This window comes from Mastigoproctus giganteus, chromosome 1 (assembly GCF_048544385.1).
Source record: "Mastigoproctus giganteus isolate SK-2022 chromosome 1, ASM4854438v1, whole genome shotgun sequence".
NCBI classification, from domain to species: Eukaryota; Metazoa; Arthropoda; class Arachnida; order Uropygi; family Thelyphonidae; genus Mastigoproctus; species Mastigoproctus giganteus.
The window spans coordinates 64,480,087-64,505,706 of NC_143575.1; the positions used below are offsets into that span (position 1 = coordinate 64,480,087).

The 25,620-nt window shown below is 36.4% G+C and overlaps 1 protein-coding gene across 4 annotated transcripts in view; it reads left to right on the top strand.

Moving 5' to 3' along the window:
* The window catches only part of Vps13 (vacuolar protein sorting 13C), a 1,645,987-nt gene that overhangs the window by 880,925 nt on the left and 739,442 nt on the right, over positions 1-25,620 (top strand). For all 4 annotated transcript variants that reach the window (XM_090373229.1, XM_090373247.1, XM_090373239.1 and 1 more), the window contains exon 37: positions 20,038-20,201. In XM_090373229.1, coding sequence (XP_090229355.1) covers positions 20,038-20,201 — 164 coding nt within the window. The remainder of the gene's footprint in view (positions 1-20,037; positions 20,202-25,620) is intronic.

A 25,620-nucleotide genomic window follows, 5' to 3' on the forward strand; every position in this document is an offset into this window, starting at 1 on the left:
TGTGGCATATGATGTATATCGTAGCTTATGTAGCTTCAGCCAAAAAAAAAAAAACAAAACACATTCACACAACCATTCCTTCTAAATGTTTGTCCAGTTCCTCCTTAAATTTATTTAACCTATCAACTTCCACAGCGACAGATTGAAGTTTGTTCCAGGAATTAACCACCCGCTGACTAAAGGCAAATTTCTGCACATCCATTCTACAGCTGTCTTTCCTCAATTTGAATTTATGCCCCCTTAGGTTCGTAATCTGAACAAGTGGAAGAATGCTATCAGAATTCAGCATCTTAACCCATTCAAGGCCTTATACACCTCAATCAGATCACCGCGCAGGTGCCTAGTCTCCAGCCGCTGCAATTTGCAGAACTTACGCCTCTCTTGGTAAGAGGATTCCTTCATTCCCCTCACCAGTCTTGTTGCCCTTCTCTGCACACACTCAAGCAAATCTACAACCTTCCTAAAATGAGGCCTCCAGACCTGTATGCAGTACTCAAGGTGTGGCCTGACCATTGCTCTTATACAGAGGGACAGTCACCTCCTTTTCCCTGCTAGCAAAATTCCTATATATCTTTGACAAAACCCCATGGCCTGCTCTTGCAGCTTGTCTGCATTATTCAGAAAACTTCATATCTGACTGCACAATTACTCCCAGATCTTTTTCATTTTCTATCCCCCTAAATGTAGTACCACACAGTTGTAGTGTATTCTACCCATTTGCAGTACTTTGCATTTGTCAAGGTTAAACTTCAGTTGCCACTTCGTAGCCCATCTTCCCAAATTTTCTAGATCCTGTTGTAGTAGCAGACTGCAATTACTGTTATTAACTACCCTGCCAACCTTTGTGTCATCTGCAAACTTCGACACTAAGCCTGATATACCTTCATCAATATCATTGTAAATATACAAAACAACAGTGGACCCAACACCGAACCCTGTGGGACTCCACTGATAACATTAGTCAACGAAGAGCAGTGCCCATTGATTACCACCCTCTGTCTTCTCCCACTGAACCATCCTTTTATCCATTGTAGAAACTTACCCTTAATACCATTCTGCTCCAGTATGTAAAGGAACATGTGAAACAGAAAGTAAAACATGAATAATTGCAATCTACATGAGAAGAAAATCTAGGAGATCAAATTCTATGAAATTTTAGATGATCAGAGAACAGGGTCTATAGATCATGGCTCCAAACTTCCAAGTTAACAAGCCACTGTAGACAAAGAAATGCACTGTTTGGTTACATCTGAGGTTGATTGAAGGTTGAGTGAATCCATTAAAGAGCGTGACAAAAAATCCAGCAGGCAAAAAAACTTTCATGGCAACAGAATGGCAAAATTGAAAACCATGAAGAAGAATTTCATATCCATTGAAAAAAAATTTTTTCACCGAATAAAAGGCCTGGTTAAATGAAGCAGCTTTTGTAAAGAAAAACAAAACCATTTACAACACATGGCTACCAAATAGACAGTAGATCTGAGACCAGTTTTAGAGAAGCAAAGTGCCAAACCTAGTGGTTATTATCAGGGAAGATACTTAACTTAATAAATCCAGGAATAAAACGCCAAATGTACAAGATTCCAAATGGTAGAAAGGAAGAATTCAGACTAAACGTGTGAAAAACTTAGAGAGTAAAGCAACAGGAGTCTCATTCTGAAAAAGAACCTTAAACAGAAGTCATGAACAGTGATTACTAAGTAATGGAAATCCCACCAAATAATATACAACTGTACAATACCTTTAACATGGACAGGTGCCAAGTAAATCGACATTGAATTTATTTTTAATTGTAGAAGAAACTATACTGAAACAGTATTTGATGAAAAAGGAGGGGGTATATTATTATTTAAAAACTTGTTATATTTGGTCCTTGAGGTTGTCACAGACATTCTCTCAGATATGCCAGACAAGCTGTACTTGCTACCTGGGAGTTTAAAACGCTGATGGAACTGATATTCGGGTGACACTCAAGTCAAGTGGACCCAATTTCGGCGAAGTCCGGACGGTCTATGACAGCCAAATCCTCTGCTTGCACCTTCACGATGGTCAGACTGTTAGTAATCCTGGGTATAACCTCCATGCACAAGTACATGGTGGGTGACCACCCAGGTGTGAACCAATGTAAGCAGGGGTCGAGGTGTGGCGCCCACACCACATGGAGGAACGCCGCCCCTCTATGTTACCAGGCAGTACTAGGTGGTAGATGACTCTCATCAACCGGTGAAATACCACCACTTTGCTTATTGGAGGCTTGAAGTGGTGGAATCCATGTTTAGTCTCTAGAGCTAAGGTTCGGCCAACCCTTCCCTATCTCTTCCATCATGCAGTATGATTGATGATTTTTGAGGTTATGATGACTGTCGTGGCGAGATCCAATATTCCTTACATTTCGAGGGTACAGCTCTAAAACGGTGTTTGCAGGCCGGCCGCTAGTTAGTAGACCAGACCATACCTCATTGGTAACTCTCTAGGAGGCTTCCGGATCAGCTAGTGTATAATCTTGCTACCTGTACTCTGCCAGATAGTGACTGGAGGGAGTCCGAGTAGTGTGTATGCGGCGCCTCTTTAGCCAGGTGGGAAGGAGCAGCATTGCGTAGCACACGTTTCTTGATTAGACCGAGGTTCGAGCCCGTCACCACCAAATACGGAGGATGCGGAAAGGTCAGGGAATGACCACCGCATATCCCGGAGCAATATGGCCTTAGGTGCTAATGCTCCTGAAAACCAAATAACAAACAAACAAACAGTGTGTATGCGGGGAGCATTGTCGAGGCCACGTTATGTCAAGGAACTGGGTATATTCTTACCACATGTATGCCATATCCAAAAATTTCATTACTTCATACAGCATGTCCCACCCACTTTTTCTTACTATTGACTACACCATGAATTGTCAAAATAATAGAGCAAGCTTATCTCCGAAAAGATCTAAACCTCCCAAGGAATTCCTAATTCATTTTACAAATATACGTGGTCTCAATTCTAATCTCAACGATGTCCATTTCCACTTGCAGTCTTCCAAACCCCATGTACTTTTTCTGACTGAATCTCAGTTATTGGTTGATTCAACTACTGCTCATCTCAGATGTCCAAATTATTTGCTGTATGATTCCTTTCGCCTCAAAGGTGGTACTTGTGCATATGTTTATTCTGATATTCCCTGTCAGAGACTTGGCAATTTGGAATCTCCTCTCTTTGATCTTCTCTGGCTTAAAATCTCTCTACCTGATTGTGTCAAATTCATCTGTTGTCTCTACCGTTCTCCCAACTCCACTAATCACTTGGAGCTCTTTGACTTCCTCTCTTTGCAACTTGACTTTCTCCAGTCCAACTTTCCTAACAGTGAGGTAATTTTCCTTGGTGATTTTAATGTTCACAACTCCAGCTGGCTTCCGTTTTCTAGTCACACCGACCCAGCAGGTCGAGATGTTGAGCTTTTGCAATTACTAATGACCTAGCACAGATTGTTCATTTACCTACAAGAATACTGGACAATTCTAATCATACAGCCAATATGCTTGATCTTTTTCTCACAAACAACCCTTCTAAGTACACGGTCGAAGTGAGAGGTCCTTTAGGCACTTCAGATCACAACTTGGTGATTGTCTCTTCTCCAATGGAACCTTTATCTCATGGCTATTCCCAACCTCGTATTGTTTGGCATTACAAGAATGCAAAATGGGATGACCTGCGAGACTTCTTTTCTTCTTTTCCTTGGTCTGATTACTGTTTCAAAACTTCAGATGTCAACGTTTGCTCAGATCGTGTCAGTGAAATTATTCTTGCAGGAATGGAATCCTTTATCCCACACTCCATTTTAAAATCTCGTCCTTTATCTAAACCTTGGTTTTCCAATAAATGTGCTAAGGCTGTTCAAGAGAAGAATGTTGCATATCATAATTGGCTTGTTTCTAATTCTTCAGTTTCATTTTCTGCCTACACCAAAGCTTGCAACAATTGTAACGCAGTTATTAATCAGTCCAAACTAGAGTTTGAACAGGCTAAGAGTAGAAAACTTGCTTCTTGCCCTAATGTTAGCCGAGCATTCTGGTCTCTTGCCAAAGCTATTGGCCGCAACTTTTGCCCATCTCTGCTCCCACCTCTGTCCAAACCAGATGGTTCTGTTGTCACTTCAGCCAAGGATAAAGCTGACCTGCTAGCATCCCATTTTTCTTCCAGCTCATGTATTAATGATCTTGGTAAAACACCTCCCACCATTCCTACACGCTCCATTCAATGCCTCCTGTGGTCTTTCGTCAAAAGGATATCAGAAGGATTTTGATGAATCTTGATGCTAAGAAAGCTCCAGGTGCTGATGGTATTTCTCCACTTGTTCTCAAAACCTGTGCTACTTAAATTACTCCTATTCTTTGCTGCCTTTTTTCACTTTCTTATTCCAAAGGTGTTTTTCCTTCTGCTTGGAAATTTGCTCATATCCAGCCAGTTCCTAAAAAGGGTGACAAATCCCTCCCATCCAATTATCATCCCATTGCAATTACTTCTACTCTTTCTAAAGTAATGGAGAAATCAATTAACCACCAACTCTTAAACTACCTAGAAGCCTTCCGTCTGATCAACGATCGCCAGTATGGATTCTGTCAGTGTCGATCCACTGGTGATATTCTGGCTTATGTTACCCATTTATGGACTAATTCAATGGAAAGGTTCGGTGGAACACAAGTAGTTGCTCTTGACATCTCAAAGGCTTTTGATCGTGTTTGGCATAAAGGTCTTCTAAACAAGCTTCCATCTTATGGTTTGCCAACTGTTTTTAGTAATTGGTTATCCAGTTTTCTCTCTGATCGCTCACTGAAGGTGATTGTAAATGGCTCTCTGTCTTCTAACTTCTCCACTAATGCCGGTGCCCCCTAAGGTTCAGTTCTTTCCCCCACTCTTTTCCTCTTGTATATCAATGACCTTCTTCCATTGACTGGAAATCCTATCCATAGTTTTGCTAATGATAGCACATTGCATTCAACTTTCCATCTTGAGAAACCTTGTCCTGCTCAATCAGCTTCAAGTTCTCGAAAATCTGCTGCCAATTCCTTAAATGCCGATTTTCAGGTAATTCTTCTCTGGGGCAAAGACAACTTAGTTGATTTCAACCCTTCTAAAACTCAGTCTTGTCGTATATCTCGCAAAAAGGATTCTTCTGCTCCTATGCTTATCTTTAGTGACACTCCGATTTCTAGGCAAAATGATATATCTCTTTTGGGGATTACCCTGACTTCTAATCTCTCTTGGCACATGCACATTACAAATATTGCTTCCGCTGTATCTAAAAAACTTGGTTTTCTCTTTCGCTCTTGGCGTTACTTTTCTTCCAAACAGCTGCTCATTCTGTATAAATCGCAAATCTGACCTACCATGGAATATTGTTCCCACATCTGGGGTGGTGCCCCCAAAATCTCTCTCAGGCTTCTTGATTCCATTCAGAAGAGGGCAGTTAGGTTAATTAATGATTCATCTCTAACAGAGTCTCTCCACTCGCTTTCTCATAGACGCACTGTTTCTGCTGCATGCCTCTTCTACAGATACTTCCATGGGCACTGTTCTTCTGAATTGGCTTCTATAATTCCCGCTCTCTCTTTCAAAACAGTCCGAACACGTGCCGCCACCAGCCAACATCCATTTACTGTCCAACTTCAAATCCACAGAACCAACTTTTCATCTTCCTCATTTATTCATTCAACTGCCGTTTTCTGGAACAACCTTCCTTCATACGTATTTCCTGAAAATTACAATCTACAGAAGTTCAAGGCCAATGTCAACAAATATCTTCTTTCGTCTTTTCAATCTCCAACCCAAGCACGGTACTAAGTACTATAGGTTCTAATACCTCTCGTGTTTGGGGTGGGGTTCACATAAAAAAATAATAATAAAAAAAATAAATTTGTATTGCTTTGCTGAAAAGGATATGGCTGCTGCATATTTTGGCTAATCTGATAGCTTGAATACATATAGTATTTTTGTGAATTTTATTGGAAATATTAGATTGCCAATTTGTGAGTTGAATGACATCAATGTTAAAATAGTTTCTTTTGTCATATATGTCAATAAGGTGAGGAACTGCATCATTGCAGAGTGTAATATTCAGATCAAGGAAGTTGGCTGTGCAGTTATCAACATTTTCTTTATTGAGTTTAAGTTCAGACTGGTAAATATCTGCAGCTAAGCGTTCAAAGGCTGAATTTAAAACGAAGATGTCATCCACATAGCGGAAAGCTGAAAGTTTATGATTGGGATTGCTATTAAAAATAATTCCTTATAGTAGTGTAAAAACAGGTTAGAAACAAGGCTGGAAATTTGTGAACCCATGGGAATTCCGATTATTTGTTTGTATGCAAACTTACCATCAAAAATTAAGTTATTGAGTAGGCAAAGATTGATGAGGTTTTCCCAAGTACTCTTGTGAATATTAAGTTTCTCATGGTATTTGTTAAACAATTGTTTTAGCACAAACACCAGTAGGTTAAGTGGGATGAAAGTGAATAGTTTAGTGAAATCAAAAGTTTCAATACTGGTTATAGAGAGATTGCATCTAAAAATTTTTAAAACAGCTTGGTTATTGTTAATAATCCAATGGAACTGGTTATGAATCTGAAACCTACCAGTTTGTGGAATTTGGCAATCATATAAATGAAGGGAAGGGGAGAGTTTTGTATTTTGGTGTGCAGTTTTTTATGTAAAGTTATTAGCTTTTTTATTATAGAAGTAGGGTTGAGACTGCATGGTGTATATGTGGAACTATTTTCTATTTCAGTTTTTAGTTGGTTGAAGTAGAATTGTTTGCAAAAGATAGCAAAGTTGTTGGATGCTTTTTCAACTGGGGTGATAATAAAATTGTCCTGTAATTCTAAAATGTGTTTTTTCAGATTGCCGAATGGAATGTGGTGGTTATTCTAAAGTTTGTAGGACTTGGGAATAGCTTTTTTGATATCTTGCTAGATAATGGTTATCCAGTTTTCAAAAGCTTCATGTGGAATGGAGCTTATAAATATACATGAATCTTCATGTATATTTATAAGCAAGCTTGTTGGCAAAATGAGTAAGGTCTAGATATAGTTTTTTGTTGATGTTATTAAGATGAACTCGGTTAATGGGTCTGAATTTGGACCTTTTACTCATAGCTGTTTTTAGACTGTTATTTATGATGTTTAGATTTCCAGTTATGATATATCCATGATATTGATCCACAAAAGAAGCATAAACTGGATTATTGCAATGGCATGGGAGATCATTAAGCAAAATATTACCTAAATTAGTGGCAAGTTGTTTGTAGTTGCAGATTTTTAAACCAATTGGAGGGTCATAATTGAAACAGTGATGTATATCAAATTTATAATGGCTGTTGAAAGGCAGTAGGTTTGTTTTTGTTTAGAATAGAAGACCAAGGTATATCATCAAACCATTTATGGAGAAATATAATATTACAATATTAAATGCAATGAGAAGTAATAGTTCCATTTCTAAAGAGACCGATGTCTTTTATTATGTGTTTAAGCTGTATATTGGTGAATGTGAATTTATGGCTGGATGAGACAAGTGCTTTAAGAACATACTTTTTAATGCTAAAAAGGAATTGGTAAATATTATGCAAATGAAGTGTTGTATGGTCCCATGAACTTATGATATTAGAGAAGTTGAATTTGATATTTTTATATGGTTTTTGTTTTTTGCTACCACGAGGATGTCTGTGAATTTCGTTTTTTTAAAATATGACTGAGGTTGAATAATTTGTAGATACAGTGCTCGGTGTTCAAGGATCTATTGCTGCAGACAATTTTATTGAAGAATTTATTGTTTAGACCAGGTTGGGTACAGTGATTTGTGAATTAACATAAAGATACTTTAGTAGTATTCCCATTTGTCGTTCATCTTCTATGATGGCTAAGCTTTTAATCATAGCATTACTGAAATTATGGTGATGGAAGTGGAGCAGTTCAAAGTCGGTATCATTGTTATTGCTTAAAGAAAGATTTTTACTTTTTGATCTGTGTTCATTTATTCTCATGTTTAAAGAATTAGATGTTTGTCCAACAATTTAATGTTGCATATTTTACATGTTAAGAGATAGACAACATTTTTTGTTTCACAAAAAGGGGTGGAGTTAAGGCATTGAAAGGTTTCAGGTTTGTCCATGGCAGGACAGGTAAGACAACATTTATCTTTGCACTTAGAGAAAGAAGGAATGTGATTTAGTGTATGGAGATTACTTTCGTGTTTAAGAAAGATGGACTTGAACAAGCCAGTACCAAAAGTATGATTCTCCTGTGAGAAATTTGACAGACCATCCTCAGGAGCAGGACAGAATGCAACACATTTTCTAGTGAAATTAGAGGTGACACAGTTGACTCACCATATTCATATCTGTTGTACTCATAATGCAAATAAGGAAAAATTAAATAAGGCAAGGTGTGTAAATTGCAGAACCATATAGCAGTATAGCTATTGAGGAGATATTGTTTGAGAGTAGCATCATGCAATGTAGCAGAAGGCTAAAACTTAAATAAATAGCAGTAATATTAAACTGTTAAGAAGCAAAATAAGCAGAAAAAGGAAAATAACAAAAGTTATCATATGTCTAATGCACCAAAATGTGCAGCGCAGCAGTAAAGGAAGCAAAAGGATATAAATAAAGTGTCTGTGAAAATGTAAATGAAAAATACACAAAGCGCTTGAACTAAAAGAAGTTTAAGGGATAGTAGAAACTGGAAGCGAAGTAGTGATGAAAAAGTGAAAAATTTGAAAAACCTAGTACAAAAATGAGCTGAGACTGAGGAAGCAAATTATATACAAAAATAATTTTATACAAATAAATAATAAAAACAAATAAATAAATAACACTGTATTCAGATATGGGAAGGCAATTTTAGCAAGTGGTCAAATCAAGATCAAGGGATGGCAAATATGTAAAATCTGAATACAGTAAATGAAAAAAATGATACATAGCCAGGAATTTCAACAGGAGACTACTCCTGACCATGTATCAGGCACTGCGTTTCCAAACTTCTCTATAGTATTCGAAAAAGGGGGGGAACAAATATGCAGCCTTTATCGTAATACTAACAGACAAAATAGTCCCTACACAGTGTAAAAATTAAGTTAATAATGTAATTTTTAAATTTAATACAAATTTACAAAAATGTAATGTGAAATATAATACAAATGTTTGTACCGTGCGGAAGGGGTAAAAAGTAATTAAATTAATGTGGTTAAAAAATTTAAAAATTCAAATATATAGCAGAGAAATTTGATAAAAAGTGTGGACAAGCAAATAGTATAGGGAATGGTAAAATTCTTGGGGTGGGGAAGGAGAGAAAAAGATGGTCAAAATAAAGCGAAAATAGCAATAAGATGCAGAATAGTCAGTGTTTGTATCACTCTCATATTATACTAATAGTTTTATGAACAGGAAAAAAAATAGAAATTTTTTTCTATTTTTTTAAATAGAAAAAAATTTAAGAGTATAGAAAAATTCATTAAAAATACTGAAATTCCTGGCTATATATAATTTTTTCATTTACTGTATTCAGATTTCGCATATTTGCCATCCCTTGATTTGATCTCTTACTAAAATTGACCTCCCATATCTGAATACAGTGTTATTTATTTATTTGTTATTTATTATTTTTTATTTATTTGTATAAAATTATTTTTGTATATCATTTGCTTCCTCAGTCCCAGTTCATTTTTGTTAGGTTTTTCAAATTCTTTCACTTTTTCACCACTACTTCACATCTAGTGGAATGGCGTTAGCAACACCGAACTACCCGAGCCCATCTAATTATCTATACTTCATTTATCTTTCTGCTTTCCTCTACCCCTACATCTTATTTCTCATGAGCCATTAGTTTTACAAACACAACATTGATATACTACCTCCTTTCTTTACCCAACTTTTTTTACCTCAACAAAGTTTTAGCCTCTGTTTATTGCTACTTTGTAGGTTATTAAAATTCTTATCTATCCTGGACAGTGTGTCTTCATGCATAGTCGGACTTCTCTTTAATGAACTTCCATATAATGAATTTTTCTGTGTATCAAACATTTTTAATTTCCATATAACGAACTGATTATATGAGACCTAGACACACATTGTTTGCAACTCTGGCCTTTTGGCAATAAAGCTGATGTTGTAGAAAACACGAATTAAAAGCTAAAATGATTAAGATTAATCCCTTTAGCTTTTAACAGCTTAAATTATTCCACAATTTAGTGGTGCCATTAAAACCCTGCAGGAGGAAACTGGCCAACCACGAAAAATGGTCATTTCTATGGCCAACCATAGAAGAAGATGGAAGATTTTGGAAACGGCATTTGCCCTGTAGTGGGTCAACAATGGATAAAAAGAACTAAAACCTATACACTACAGGAAACCCTTGATTAATGCGGTTTTGAACAATGCGGTTTTAATTAGTGCGCAAAATTTTTTTGATACTATCCCCTTAATATATGCGTTATCAAATTTGATTAGTGCGCTGTTTTTTTCTTGCGGTGCTTGGCAATCACAACGGCGCCTAAAGCGGCAAATACGTGATACGCACTCACCAGGGTCTTCTAACTTAAATGAATGGGAATCAACTCCAGAATGCTCGACAGCAGCACCCCATACCACTCTGAAATTGAAATTTGCTCTGGTAACTCATATTCTTTTATTCTTTTATTATTAATATTAAACTTCTTTAATATTATGATATTAAAGAAGCAGTTGAGAACATACACAAATCGTGGGAAGAAATGACGAACAGCTGCATGAGAGCTGTCTGGCAGAATCTTTTGCCTGAATGCGCAAATGATTTTTGCGGTTTCATTAATCCTGTCAACAAAGTTATTGATGAAATTACTACAATTGGAAAAGACCTCGGCTTTGAGGAAGTAGATTCAGAAAACGTTAGAGAATTATTGGAATCGCATTCAAAAGACTTAAGTAACGACGATCTTCTTGAAATTGAGCATCAACATGCATACGAGGAAGAAGACGAAAATGAAGCAGAAGAAAAGCAATTTGCTCCCAAAGAAATTTCATTCAAAAAACTTGAACTATTTAATACACTTTAAAAAGCAAAAGAACTCATACTAGAGATTGATCCAGATGCAGAGAGAAGCATGAACGTTCGTTGAGGGTTAGATAAGCAAATTGATTGTTATCGCAAGATCATGGAGGAAAGGAAGAAAGCTACCACTGTTCAATTGAAGTTAGATAAGTTTTTTTTGCAAAAAATAAAATTTAAATCATACTATCTTTTTTTTAAATTTATTCCTTAATAATTTAAGAACTATGCAGTGCATTATAGGTACGTATTGAGTAAGAAAAAATATTTACAATTTCATAATTTTCAAGGATTCATTATAATTATTCCCATTGTTTCTTAAGTTTGATTAGTGCGGTTTTAATATGTGCGGTATATTTCAAGGATTCATTAACCGCACTAATCAAGGGTTTCCTGTACTTTACTGAGAAATCTTGCTGGTCAACTGCTATTTGTGTGTTCACAGCCAAAAACTAAGAAATTGAAGTCATTCTGACTTCAATTTCTTAGTTTTTTTCCCCATCTCTGTATGGTCATTCATGATCTGTATGCTCTATATATAATTAATATTTTTATTTTATTTATTTTTTAGCCTACCTTATTCGACCCTTTTATTGCCACTAAATTCAAAATCATTCCATAACACATGTTTCTGAGCATATAAACTTAATTAGAAACTGAGGCCTGCTTATTGCCTTCTTTCACATAATTCTATGGATGACCACTGACATTGAACTCATGTGTTACGTCTCTATGCATTATCATATTTTATTTTATTTTATCTCATTTTGTCATGTTCCATTTTACTTCCTTTCATATTTTTTTCTTTTAGTTGTTTTACCTCATTTCACACTTATTTGTTAGTTCTTGATATTTATTTTATTAATTTCTAATGTATACGCAGATTCAGCAGTAACAACCTTTTTCTATGCACTTTAAATATATTACAACATATGCACAGAGAGAGAGAGAGAGAGAGAGAGAGAGAGAGAGAGAGAGAGAGAGAGTAATATGGGAGGAGAGGTAATAAATATCATACAGTTGGTGCAAAAAAAATTTGCACCAATATAATGCTGATATGCAATGCACTGCATAGATTTCTGGCATGTTCAGGCATTAAAAGATTAATGCCTAAAAGATTAACAGTAGCCGCAGGCAGAGGCAAAAGTGATTCTTGCACTGCTTCTATTGTGATGAGCTGCAGCCTAGAGAGCAAGTTGCTGGGGATTTCAAGAGCTGCTGGGAGCTGTCATGGAACAAGTAAATACATGGACTGTGTCAGGATAACTAAGAGTAAGAACAGGTGCATGTTTTGGTTTTGGTTTTTTTTAGGGGCATTAGCAACTAAGGCCATATTGCTCCGGGGATATTCGGTGGTCATTCCCTGACCTTTCCGCATCCTCCGTATTTGGTGGCTCACGGGCTCGAACCCCAGTCTAATCAAGAAGCATGTGCTATACACTGCTGCTCCTGCCCACCTGGCTACGGAGGCACCGGTGCATGTAAATTAATGCTAGAAGTATAGTAAATAAATTTGATGAATTTGAAGTCCCGATCTAGACATCAATGGCAAATATTGTTGGGATATCAGAGAATGGTGTCACAGAGATATAAGCACCGCAGAATTGGAATTTGGGGATTACATTGCGTACACAACAGATAGACACATTATACAAAGGGAGGAGGGGGTTATGCTGTTAGTTAAGAAACACAAAATCTGGACAAGTGCATCCAGTTTACATGGGTAGACTGTGCAATATTGAGTCACTTTGGTTTAACATAAACACGGGGAAAAGTAAAATGAGAGTAGGAGTGTGTTATAGGCCGAATGACTCTGATGAGTACAAAGAACAGTTGTGCAGAGAAATAGTGGGCCAGTAAATCAGAATGTCTTCTAATGGGGGATTTTAACTTTCCAGATATTTACTGCAACTTGTGCTTTGGCCACTCGCATGCCAGCAATTGGGGATTTATTGGAGTACTTGTTTCTTCAGCAACATATTCGAGGGTCACCCAGAGGGGTAATACCCTTGATCTGATTTTCAGCAGTCATTATTCATGCATTAAGAATTTGCAGATAAAGGAACCACTAGGTGACAGTGTACTGATGTGGGATTTACTTAAAGATATAACTACCAGCAAGAGTAAAGGGAAGGCTTTTTTTTTTTTTTTCTTCTGTAAAGGTGACTACAGTGGTCTCAGACAGTTTTTAAATTCTATACAGTGGGATCGACTGATGATGTTAAAAACAGCAAATTCTAGGAAGACTTCAAGAAATTAATTTTAGAAGCTACTAGGCTTTTCATACAACTAAGAAATACTCTTCAAGATTTAGACCTAAATGGATGTCAGATGAACGAATGAGGCTCGTGGCACAGAAGAGAAATGCGTGGGATGCATATAAATTATCAGGTGTCACAGAAGCCTATGGCAGATATAAGCTAGTCTGTAATCGTATCAAAAAAGAGGTTAGGCAAGTGAAGTCTGATTATGAGAAATCCTTGGCAAAGGATGCAAAGAAAAACAACAAAGACTTCTTTACTTATGTAATCTCTAGAAGGAAGGGGATGAATTAGATTGGTCCACTTGATGTTGGTGGTTCGACTGATGATCCTGCTCAGATAGCTGACAACATGAATGAGTATTTTGCATCTACGTTCACACCTGGATTTCAGAAAGCTTTTGATACTGTTGTACATGGAAGACTGCTATATATATATTGGAGTGTTATGGCATTAAGGGCAAGTTGCAATGGATAAAGGGGTGGTTGAGTTGAGATGGCAGTGTGTGGTAATAAATGGACACTGCTCTACATGGACTAATGTTATTAGTGGAGTCCCCTAGGGTTTAGTGCTGGGCCCATTGCTGTTTTGTGCGTTTTTCGATGATATAGATGAAGGTATATCAGGCTTGATGTCTAATTTTGCAGATGATACAAAGGTTGGCAGGGTTGTTAATGTCGGTAAAGACAGAATGCTACTGCAATAGGATCTAGAAAAATTAGGTAGATTAGCTGAGAAGTGGCAACTGAAGTTGAACATTGAAAAATGCAAAGTACTGCATATGAGTAGCGGTAACCCAAGAGAAAAACACCTACTGTGTGGTACTACACTCAAGAAGGTGGAGAATGAAAAAAACCCTGGGGGGTACCTGTGCAGTCACATATGAGGTTCTCTGACAGTGCAAGTGGGCTGCCAGAGCAGGTCAGGGAGTTTTGTCAATGATATATAGGAGTTATGTTAGCAGAGACAAGTTGGCGATTATACCTTTGGATAAGGCAGTGGTCAGGCCACACCTTGAGTACTGTGTACATGTCTGGCGGCCTCATTTTAGGAAGGATGTAGATTTGCTAGAACAAGTACAGAGAAGGGCAACAAGATTGGTGAAAGAGGAACCAAGGTGTGCTCTTACCAAGAGAGGTTTAAGTTCTGCAAGTTGCACCTGTGAGGTGATCTGATCAAGGTGTATAAGGCCTTGAATGACTTAAGCAGGCTCAGTGCTGATGAGATACTTCTGCTTGCTCAGATTAAGAAGCTTAGTGGGCATAGATTCAAATTGAGGAAAGGCAGCTATAGAATAGATGTGCAGAAATTTGCCTTCAGCCAGCAGTTAGTTGATTGCTGGAACAGACTTCCATCTGTTGTTGTGGAAGTTGATAACTTAAATAAATTTAAGGCTGAACTAGACAAACATTTGGAGTGACTGGATGGGTGAAGTGGGAAGGTTTTTTTTTTTTTTAATTTTTTATTTTGTATAAGCTTTCTTTCTTGCATCATATGCTATTGCTAATTAGCTGACTTGTTTATTGAGGAGAAATGATTGAAAAGTTCTGATATAGGAAGAGAACCTAATGCCATTAAACACACGGGTATTCATTCTCATGCGTACTTCCCAACAGGAGTAAATCCAGCAGTGGACATAAACTTCTTTTCAACAACCTTGTTTACACTTCTTGACTTTTCAGTTTCAGATGACCCAAAACAGTGATTGCTACCCAATTATTTGCAGAATATTGTTGAATGTTATGCCACATTATACGAATGTGAAGAAAATCAAAATTTTCTGAAATAAACTGGGCAGAATATCAGACCTTTGCAGCTTTAAAAAAAAGAAATCAAAACAAAAAACAACTTCTGATATTTAAAAAGTAGTCACTTCAGTCATGAATTGAATAATCTGTGCAGCAGATCTATGCACTTGATTGTATTAGTCTTTCCAAAACCTGGGAAACATCACACAAACTGAAATCACTATATTATCCCCAGCTGCCTTGGAAAAATCTTGGAAAGAATGTTAAATGATGAGTTAATGTGGTTTCTTTGAATGCATAAATTTCTTTGTCTAAATCAATGTGGTTTTCAGAAAAATAAATCAACTTTAGATCTTGTGACAAAGTCAGAAGCAAACATATGCTATGTCTTTCTTATAAATGAACACCTGGTCTGGTATGCTTTCACTTTGAGAAGGATTTTGATACAATTTGGATATTTAGTATCTTGCATGACTTACACATTAGGAGTGCAAGGCCATTTATCAAACTTCATTCACAACTGTCAGCTAAAGAACTTTCCAAATCAAATATATCCGTAATCTGTTCTGTTCTCTTTTGAAAGTATGTTTAAGATAATGGAATTCCCCAAGGCTGTCCTTAGTTCAGCTCTATTTGCAATCAAAATTAACCCCATCACATAAGACACTCCTGAAACTGTTGAAACATATTTATATACGATAACCTCATCATTTCATGCCATTCACATAATATGCACACCATTGAGACAGCTGCAAGGTGATATCAATAAAATACAGACATGGACCATTTATAATGGATATCAGGTCTCAGTACAAAGACAGCAGCAGTACACTTCTGTAGAAAATGCCAGATGCATCTCAGTCATGAATTACAAATAGGTATGTGCAGTCATACTTTAAATGTAGTGTCCAACTTTTTCGACTAATCATGGACAATGAACTAAATACTGCTGAACTTGTTCACCATGTGCTATCTCTAAACAAAACTTTGAACAAAAGCATTATGTTTGCAGTCTTTTTGCAGTGTTTTTGTTTCCTAGCACTGCTGGGAAATGAAAACACTGCAAAGAGACTTGAAATGAAACAAAATTGATTTAGAAATGAAGGTGATTAATTATGAGTTACGAAGCAGGACAAAGTTTGTCATATATTGCATGGAATTAGGTCTCACTGCTTCAACAGTGAATACTGTTTTAAGGGACAGTGCATGTATAAAAGAACATGTTAAAGGATCAATGCATTTAAGATCAATGGTGATCATAAAACAGATATATCTGTATTCTGGTGCTGTATCGAAGATTGAAAAGCTATAAATAATATGGATGGAAAATCAGATTCAGAACAAGTGCCCCTGAGTCCATTTGGCATTCAAGCAAAAGCAAGAGTTATGAAGATATTAAGGACGAGTACGCCAAACCACAAGCCAAGTTCATGGCAAGCAACGGGTGGTTTAATAGGTTCAAGCATCACGCTGGTTTCCAAAAGATTTACGTATGCAGTGAAGTCACCAGTGCTGATTCTGCAGCTGTTGAGAAATTTTGTGATGTGTTGGAAAAAAAAAACCCTTCTAAATCTCCACTGCAGTCAACTTCCATAGGGGCATGCTTATCAGCTGGAGAGTTAATTCTGACAATGATGCTCAAAATGTAAGACTTGCTGACATTATGCCTATCTCCTCTCTCTTTTTGTAATTTTTCATGTGCATGAGATAAGGCCCAGGTGCCAAATGTTTTGTTGATTAGTTGGTCAAAACTTTATCATTGCGACTTGTTTGGTCTTGTGATAGTGCGGCTGTTTGTTTGGATCCCTGAACAACAAATTGTTTGAAGAGGCTCTTCCTTCCTTCAAACAAATTGTTTGAAGAGGCTCTTCCTCCTCAAAATTTTGATTACACAAAATTACAAAAAGAACCAGTCCTAAACAAGCTCTATCTGCCAGATGAGGGAACAATCACTTTTTGTAATTTCGTGTAATCAAAATTTTGTGAGTGGTTAAGAAAGTTGTAGAGTATAATGCCAAGAACTAGGAAAAAGATTCCGGTCCCTCCAGTGGAAGAATCAGAAGAATCTTCGGAGGAGAACTCGGAGTCTTCAGTTGAAGAAGTTACAGGAGAGGTCTCGAGTAGACCACCTGAAAAGAAAAGAATTCCAGATGGGAAGAGTTCAAGACAGAAGACACCTCTAGATTCACAGGAGAAGTCCTCGGAATATGCACGGTGTATGTTAGAACCTACCACCTTGGAGAATTTGGATCATTATAGAAGTAAATTAAGGTTTTTTGTATCGGCTTTAAAAAAGCCAAGTGTACACGATCTAGATATTGTAATGGGATACTGGGACAAGATGGCTGAGTTGGTGCAGTCTTTGACTGTTCGAAATGTGCTCCTTGAGACTAAGTTGAGCACTTTGATGGAACAGAAAGAAAAAGAAGTGGCTGTTCAAAGATCATATGCAGAGGCTGTCAGTTCCAGTGAGGTAAAGTCCAAGAATAAAATGATTATAGTGAAGGCAAAGGCGGACAAATATCGTACTAGTGACCAAGTTAAGAGTGAGTTGATGGGACGAGTTGCCCCTGTCTTAACTGACGTCAAGATTGTATCAGTTCGACCTATAAGAAATAAAAGGGTAATGATCGAAACTGCTTCTTAAGTCGATGTCAAGAAAATCGAAGAGTGTACGGAGGTACAAAAGCTTGGGATGGAGGTTGAAAGGCCCCTTCGTCGGTTGCCAGGATTAGTAATTTTTGATGTTGATTCAGATGTAGATCGAGAGTCCCTAAAAAATGAATTGTGGGAAAGGAATTTGGTTGACGGATTCGTCAATAAAGACCAAATTCTTTCCGAGAAAAAAATACTCACTAAAAATAAAGCAAGGAACTCTCCAGGGTACAATGTAGTGGTGGAGGTTTCCCCACGTGTAAGGAGATACCTTTTAAAATATTCAAGAGTGTTTTTGAATTGGAGCTCACACCGTGTTCGCGAGTTGTGGACACCGACACAATGTTATAAATGTATGGCGTATGGCCATGTGGCCCGGTACTGTGATGCGGGCGAGTTCTGCAGTCACTGTGCCGGGAGTGGTCATACTTTTAAGTCTTGTACACAAAGAATGGATGCTCCAAAATGTGTAAATTGCTGGAGGAGGAAGGTGCCTTCTGCACATGGTGCTAACGATCGAACTTGTCCAGAATATTTAAAGGTGGTTGATACTTTAAAGAGAAGAACTGAACAGGATTAGTTGGTATCATGTGGAGGTGTACCCCCTTTTTTAGTAATTGTAGGAAGACTTCTCCCGGTGGTGACTTGGGGTCGTCGGTCACAGTAACGTCAGTGTTGGGGTTCGCAGGAACCGGACCGGTGTGAGTACTGTATGATCAATTGTTATTATGAATTTTTGAAAGATCAATTGTTATTATTATTTAGTCTCTATGTTTCACTAGATAGGGCAACCTACCTCCTCGTGGTGGGGACGGAAACTCGTGGTGGGGGCAGAGATGCCGACTCCACCGTGAGGCTAAAGGTTGTGCTGTCTTTTGATTATGTCATTAGTCAAGTTAGACTTCTGTAATTGTTTGTTGTTTTGTTAAAGATTGATTGACCATGGTTGTTAACAAATAAAACAGTTATGATTGTAAGTGGCAGATGAGCTATGGATCAGGTGGCCATTTGGTTTAGCTTGATTAAATGTGCATGAGATAAAAAAAAAAAAAAATTGACTAAATAATTCTATTTACATGTTCGCCGAACATTTCTTTTTTGCTTCAAACAAATTTGCAAGTGCTACATATGCATTTAGGGAAATTCCGGCTTACATAGAGTTCTGCAGAATGCAACCCTTACGTAAGTTGAGGAGTGGCTGTAAACATCTTGATTTGTTGTGGAACAGCAGATTAGTTGGTGATATGTCAAAATGAGAAGCATGTAATGTTAAATACTTCCTTCATAATATTTCTTTTAAGATCTGTGAAATTTGAGAAAATTATTTAGCACTTAAGCAATAAGGAACTGATATTCTTATAAAAGTGTTAAATTTATTCTTCCTTATTATAATTATGTTTCGGTTATTCAATCCCTACTATTAGTTCACACTCTCCCTATATATATTTATATATCTTGTTCAAATTTTCAATCGTTAATAAAATACTTTTTATTCATCCACTCAAGTTCAAATAAATTTTTTTAAACTTGTAGTGAATGACACTTGATGTTAATACAGTTTTTTCAAATATTAATTCATTAATTAAATTTAATTAATTAATTTTAGTTTTATATGGGAGAAAAAAATTTCTCTTATATAAGATATTTAGCAGGATATAAATTTAGGAATAAAATTGAAATCAACAGGCAGTAGCTCAGTCGGTAAAATGCAAGGATTTCAGTATTTTTCACGTAAAGGTGAAGAATGCGAGTTCAATTCTTGCGAAAATCAATAATTTTTTGATAAATTTTTGTTATTCATCCACTCAAGTTCAAATACATTTTTTTAAACTTGTAGTAGGTGACACTTGATGTTAATACAGTTTTTTCAAATATTAATTCATTAATTAAATTTAATTAATTAATTTTAGTTTTATATGGGAGAAAAAAATTTCTCTTATATAAGATATTTAGCAGGATATAAATTTAGGAATAAATACCGTCAGTGGCGAAGCGTGTAGATCGCTGGAAAAAAATTTCTTTTTCAGATTCTTTTTTCATTCTGGGTTCTAGTCTGAGTCAAGGAGGGAACAAAATGGAAAATGAAACATGTGAATAAAAATAATAGTCCAACACCATATATAGAAAGGAAAATGGAAAATTTCAAGGAAATTTGCTTTCTATCTTGCCACCTAATATTATGATTCTGTCATATGTATATACATATTTATATTAATTGTAATTATTTAATAAAAAGTAACTAAAAAAAATTTTTCTTTGTTGACCTAAGTAGGAATTGACTTTAAAAATTTTTTTTTATATTACTTGTTTATTTAGTAAAATCCCAACAAACATTACCAACAATACCCGAGTCATCTGCTAGTGAGACTACGATTTCAGAAGTGGATGCTTCAACTATAATAAATTTGACCCTAGAACAGCCTGATATTGTTTTGATTGAAGATATCGAAAGTTTTGATTCAAGTGCTATCTTTTTAAATGTGAGTATTTTTTTTTTTTTTTATTTATTAAAGATATGTTAAATTAACTGTTTTTAACCGGTTTGCATGCTTTGTGCATCTCACCCACAAAAAAACTTAAATTAAAATGCCTCTTTACTGTTTTGTCAGTGCAAATTTTAGTATTTCTTCATTATTTTTTATAGCTGTACTTCCCAGTTCATTAATATTTTAATTGGGAAGTACAGCTTTAAAAAATTTTTTACATTTCATTTTCCCTAGTGCATTGTGAATCAAATATTTTGATTTTAACTCCAGTTTTGTTTACTTCGCATCATTGTGCATTGAAAGAAAAATGGTCAGAAATATTTATTTATTTATTATCATATATTTTTCTTTTTTTTTCGATATTATTTTAGTAAAGATTTTTGTTCTTATTGTTCAATGCAATGTAGAAATAAAGAAGAAACTTATGCAATTCACTGTTTTTAACTATCCTTCCTTTTCCTGTTCATCACAAAAAAAACCTGCTGGGATTAAGAAAGTGATATAAATGCGTGGCATTTTGTCATACACTTAAAAAGAAGTTTTTTTTTTTTTTTTTTTCCATGTAATAATATTGTGAGTTTTAGTTTCACACTAAGAATGAACATGTGAACACATCTTAATATTTACTCCTAAATACACTCATTACATGAGAATAATACTTATTCCAAAATTATATTGACATTTATAATATATCCTTATAGCATGGATGAGAATAACACAATATGAATGACTTAAGTTTAAAAAAATTTCCTTTTTATTATCCAAAATTGAAGTTTTCTCAATATTCTCTTTTTTTTTATTATTATTATTTTTTTTCCAGAAAAATGTTATGCCTTTCATTGTTTTTATTAATTTAAAAGCGATACTTATGTATATGGACAGTACAAACTCTCAAATACAGCATTCCAAAATTCAGCATGTATAAAACCATCTCTGGTAGCAGCATAAAATTTTGTTTAATTGGGCAATTCTGTCTCTTTTGTTGTGGATGTCTCTGATAGCCCCCAAAAATTAGATTACAGTGTAATTAGATTTTAATGTGGACTATTCATAAATGCAGAAATTTATGAATAGTCTTTTTTTTTTTTAATTATTAGTAATTTATTTTTTGGAGGATCTTAAATCAGAATAAAGCTTCATAAGTTTAGAGCTGATACAAATATGGAATGAGATATACTAAAGATGTGCAATGATCATTAGGAAGGATACAATAGTGCTAATATTGTATTAGTTGTATTACAAATGTGTAAAAAGTATGTACATTTTTGATGTGAACTTTTTAATATTCAAATAAGCAATATAATCAAGTTTTATTATGTGGCCTCAATTTACATGGCTACAATTTTTTCTGAAAATGGCATCCCTCTGCATCAGCAGTTCCCAACCAGTGGTTCTCAAAAGTGTCCAGGGGGTTCACACTACAATTCTGTAATGGTGTCTGCTTAGATTTATATAGGTATCTTTTTGTAAACTACAAAATAGTTTAATATTAATTTATGCAATTTTGGTTCAAAATTTATATTTAGTTGCGGTTTGGGTCACTCACCTTTACATAGCAAGCGTGCACGACACGAATGTTAGTGTGGGGATTGAGTTCAAATTTGTTGACATGCGCTGCGCTGTGCCATATCATGTTGGAATTGAATGTTATATAGTATTAAATTGTTTTTAACATGAAGTTAAACTTCTCTAACTTAATATTCTCATTGTCTTTAAGTCCTCTTCTACGTTATCCGTTCATCTTTTGCGAGTTCTTCCTCTCGCCCTCCTCCCATTTCCATTTCATTATACTCTTAGTTGTTCTGCTATCATCCATTCTAATAACATATCCCAACCAGGCAAGTTTCTGGCTTTTCACATATCTGATGATGTTCGCACCCTGAATAAGATGGTCAAGTTCATGATTTATTCTGATCCTCCAGAATCATCTTCTACAGGCCCGAAAACTTTTCTTAAAATTCTACTCTTGAACACTATTCATCTTTACTCATTAATGTCCAAGCTTCACAACTACATGTCACAACTCGTCTGCTGAGGCTTTTGTATATTCTTAATTTTAAATGTCTGTTAAATACTCTGGACTTCAATAGTTTTTGATGTGCAAAGAAACATCTGTTTCCACTCAGGATATGGGACTTAGTTTTGGTAGTAATAGAGTTGGACTTGTTTATCTGCAAACCTGGGTAGGTAAAATTCTGAACATGCTCAAACAAGAAGCTGCTGGTTCTTACATTTTCCATGTTATCTGCCATTCTCCAGACTTCCATATATTTTATCCTCACTTCATTTATCCTAAGTCCTCTTTTTTGTGCTTCACTATCCAACCTGGTTTGGGTCTCAGCACTGTTTCATCCAATGCTCCTTTATTCCTACTGATAATGGCGATATCATTAGCATATGCATAGACCTGCACTATCTTTGTGCCTATGTGTCCAGTCACTTCTAATTTTCTGATATCTGCCTCCAAAACCAAGTTAAATAACACAGTAGAAAGTGCATCGCATTGTTTAACACCAGCGTTATTGTCAATTCTCACCACTGCTTTTGAGACAGCCATGGTTGCTTTTATGAGCCTAACAGTCTGCAGGTATGCCCAAGAGAAGGAGATCGTTTATCATTTCTTCTCTGTTGAGGCAATCAAAAGCTTGTTTGAAATCTACATATAGGTTAAATAGGTGTATATTGTACTTGTATGCTTTTTCCTGTATCTGCCTCAAGAAGAAAATCTGGTTGGTTGTTGAGCAATTGGGTCTGAAACCACACTGATTCTCCAATGATTTTCTCTGAATATAGTGCCAATCTGTTATAACTCCCGACAAAACATTGTAAGTAATGCTCAGTAATATAATACCTCTGTAGTTAGAACAAAGCAGTTTATCACCCTTCTTGTGAATCGACTGTATAATTCCAAGTGTCCATTCATCCGGGAATTTTTTCCTCAGACCATATTAATATTATCAGATTATGTATTCTTCTCCATAGTGTCATTCCACTATCCTTGAGCAACTCTTCTGTTATTCTATCAGTCCCGTGCTTTTAAGTTCTTTGAGCACTTAATAAATTTTTTGAATTTTCTTCAAAGCTAGTGAAGCTTATACTACACGGTTCTACTGTGTAGTATAATAGCTGTTTTGTTTCAGTCTTATCTCCTCGCAAAATGCTCTCAAAATAGTCTTTCTACCGTTCCTCCTTTCTCTCAGTCAGCAAGTTTCCTTTGTTATCCCTGTATGCAGTAACTTTTGATCGGAATTCCTGTATACTTTCTTTAATCTTATGAAACGTTCTACCTTCCTTCTTGTTGTAGTGTTCCACCATTTAGTCGACCTTCCTCCTCAAAGCTTCCCTCTTTTTCTTTCTACATATCCTAACTGTAGTAATCCATTTTTCCTTGTAGTTTTCACTATTTGCTCTGCTATTCTGCTGCAAACATTTCACCCTGGCTTGTCTCTTCAAATCTACTGTTTCTCGGCACTCATCATACCATTCCACATTTCTCAGTCTTCAGGTCTCACCCAAGGGTTCTGCACCCAGAATTTCTTCCTTTATGCAAGTCCATTCGTCTTCAATCTTGTCACTGTTTTCCTGTTCCTGCAGTCTTCGGGTTAACTATGCCTCATACTTTTTTTTCAACTAGTCTGTCTTTCAATTTCTATACGTTCCACTGCTTAGTTTTCTCAGCCTTTCCTGAGGGCTGTTTTATACTTCAGTCTTGCTCCCACTAGAAAATGATCAGAATCAGAGCTGGTGCCCAGAACGGACATTTTCAATTGCAGTAGCCCACCTCTAGAGACCAGTACATGATCAATCTGATAAACCTGATTTCTACCAGGGATTTTCCATATACCTTTATCATTAGCATTAGTAGAGGCATACAATGAAAGAAAGCAAGCTTATGCAGCATCAGCAAAAGAAAAAAAAGAAAAAACCTCCCATTTCACCCCTCCCTTCGTTCCAAATGCCTGTCCAGCTCAGCTTAAATTTATTTAGGCTATTAACTTCCACAACAAAAGAACGGTGCCTCCGTAGCCAGGTGGGAAGGATCAGTAGTGCGTAGCACACGCTTCTTGATTAGACCGGGGTTCGAGCCCATCACCACCAAATACAGAGGATGTGGAAAGGTCAGGGAATGACCACTGAATATTCCCGGAGCAATGTGGTCTTAGTTGCTAATGTTCCTAAAAACCAAATAACAACACTGTTCCACCAATCAACCACCTGGTGGCTAAAGGCAAATTTCTGCACATATATTCAACAACTGCCTTTCCTCGATTTGAATCTATCCCTCAGGTTCTTAATCTGAGCGAGAGGAAGAATCCCATCAGTATTCAGTTGCTCAACCCAATCAGATCACCTTGCAGGTGTGCCTTTCTTAAGCCTTTCTTGGTAACAGCACCCCTTCATTCCCCTCACCAATCTTGTTGCCCTTTTTTGTACTCATTTAGCAACTCTACATCCTTCCTAAACTCCAGACCTGTACACAGTATTCTAGGTGTGGCCTGACCGTTGCCTTGTACAATGGGATAATCACCTCCCCGTCCCTCTAGCAAATATATCATTGACAAGACTCCATGACCTGCCCTGGCAGCCCATCTACACTTCTCAGCAAACTTCATATTTGACTGCACAATTACCCCCAGGTCTTTTTCACTTTCCACTTCCCTGAGTGTAGTACCACACGTAGTTGGTACGTTTCTCTTGGGTTATTGCTACCCATATGCAGTACTTTGCATTTGTCAATGTTAAACTTCAGTTGCCACTTCTCTGCCCAAACTATGAATGTTCTTTCTTGGAAACCAGATATTACTGACCTTAAAAGTTGTTGGCAGCAGCAAATTGTGCTACTCTAAGACCATTACTGTTTATTTCTTCATAGAGGCTGTCTCCCCCAGATAGGCCCATGGAAACTTCTTCCCTTGTTAGTTTAGCATTGAAATCACTGAGAGTTATAATAGCATCATGTCACTGAATTCATTTTCACATAGCTTGGAGTTCATCATAAAATTCATCTGCAACATTAATATTAATAGTATACATTAATAAAGGTCACATTATGGAATTTTCCTAAAGCTGCAAATTCTCCCAGACACTGGTGTGAAGGCAAACATTGATCTGCACATTCTCTTAGAAATCGGAAATCTTACACCCTGTTCTTCCTGTCTGTCTTCAGTTCCAGAATAATACATTGTAAATTTCGGCTTATTAACCACACTTTTACCTTTCCATCTAACTTCTTGAAGAGAAACAATATCCATCTTAAACTTTTAAACTTCCTCTGCTATGCTGTTCATAGCTTCAGCTTGCAAATCTCAAAACAAAACTCATGTCCTTATTTCGAGGCCTGGTCTGTTTCCGTAAGGGCCATCCGGTTTCATTCGTCAACATATATGTGCTTAATATTAATGTTATATTATTA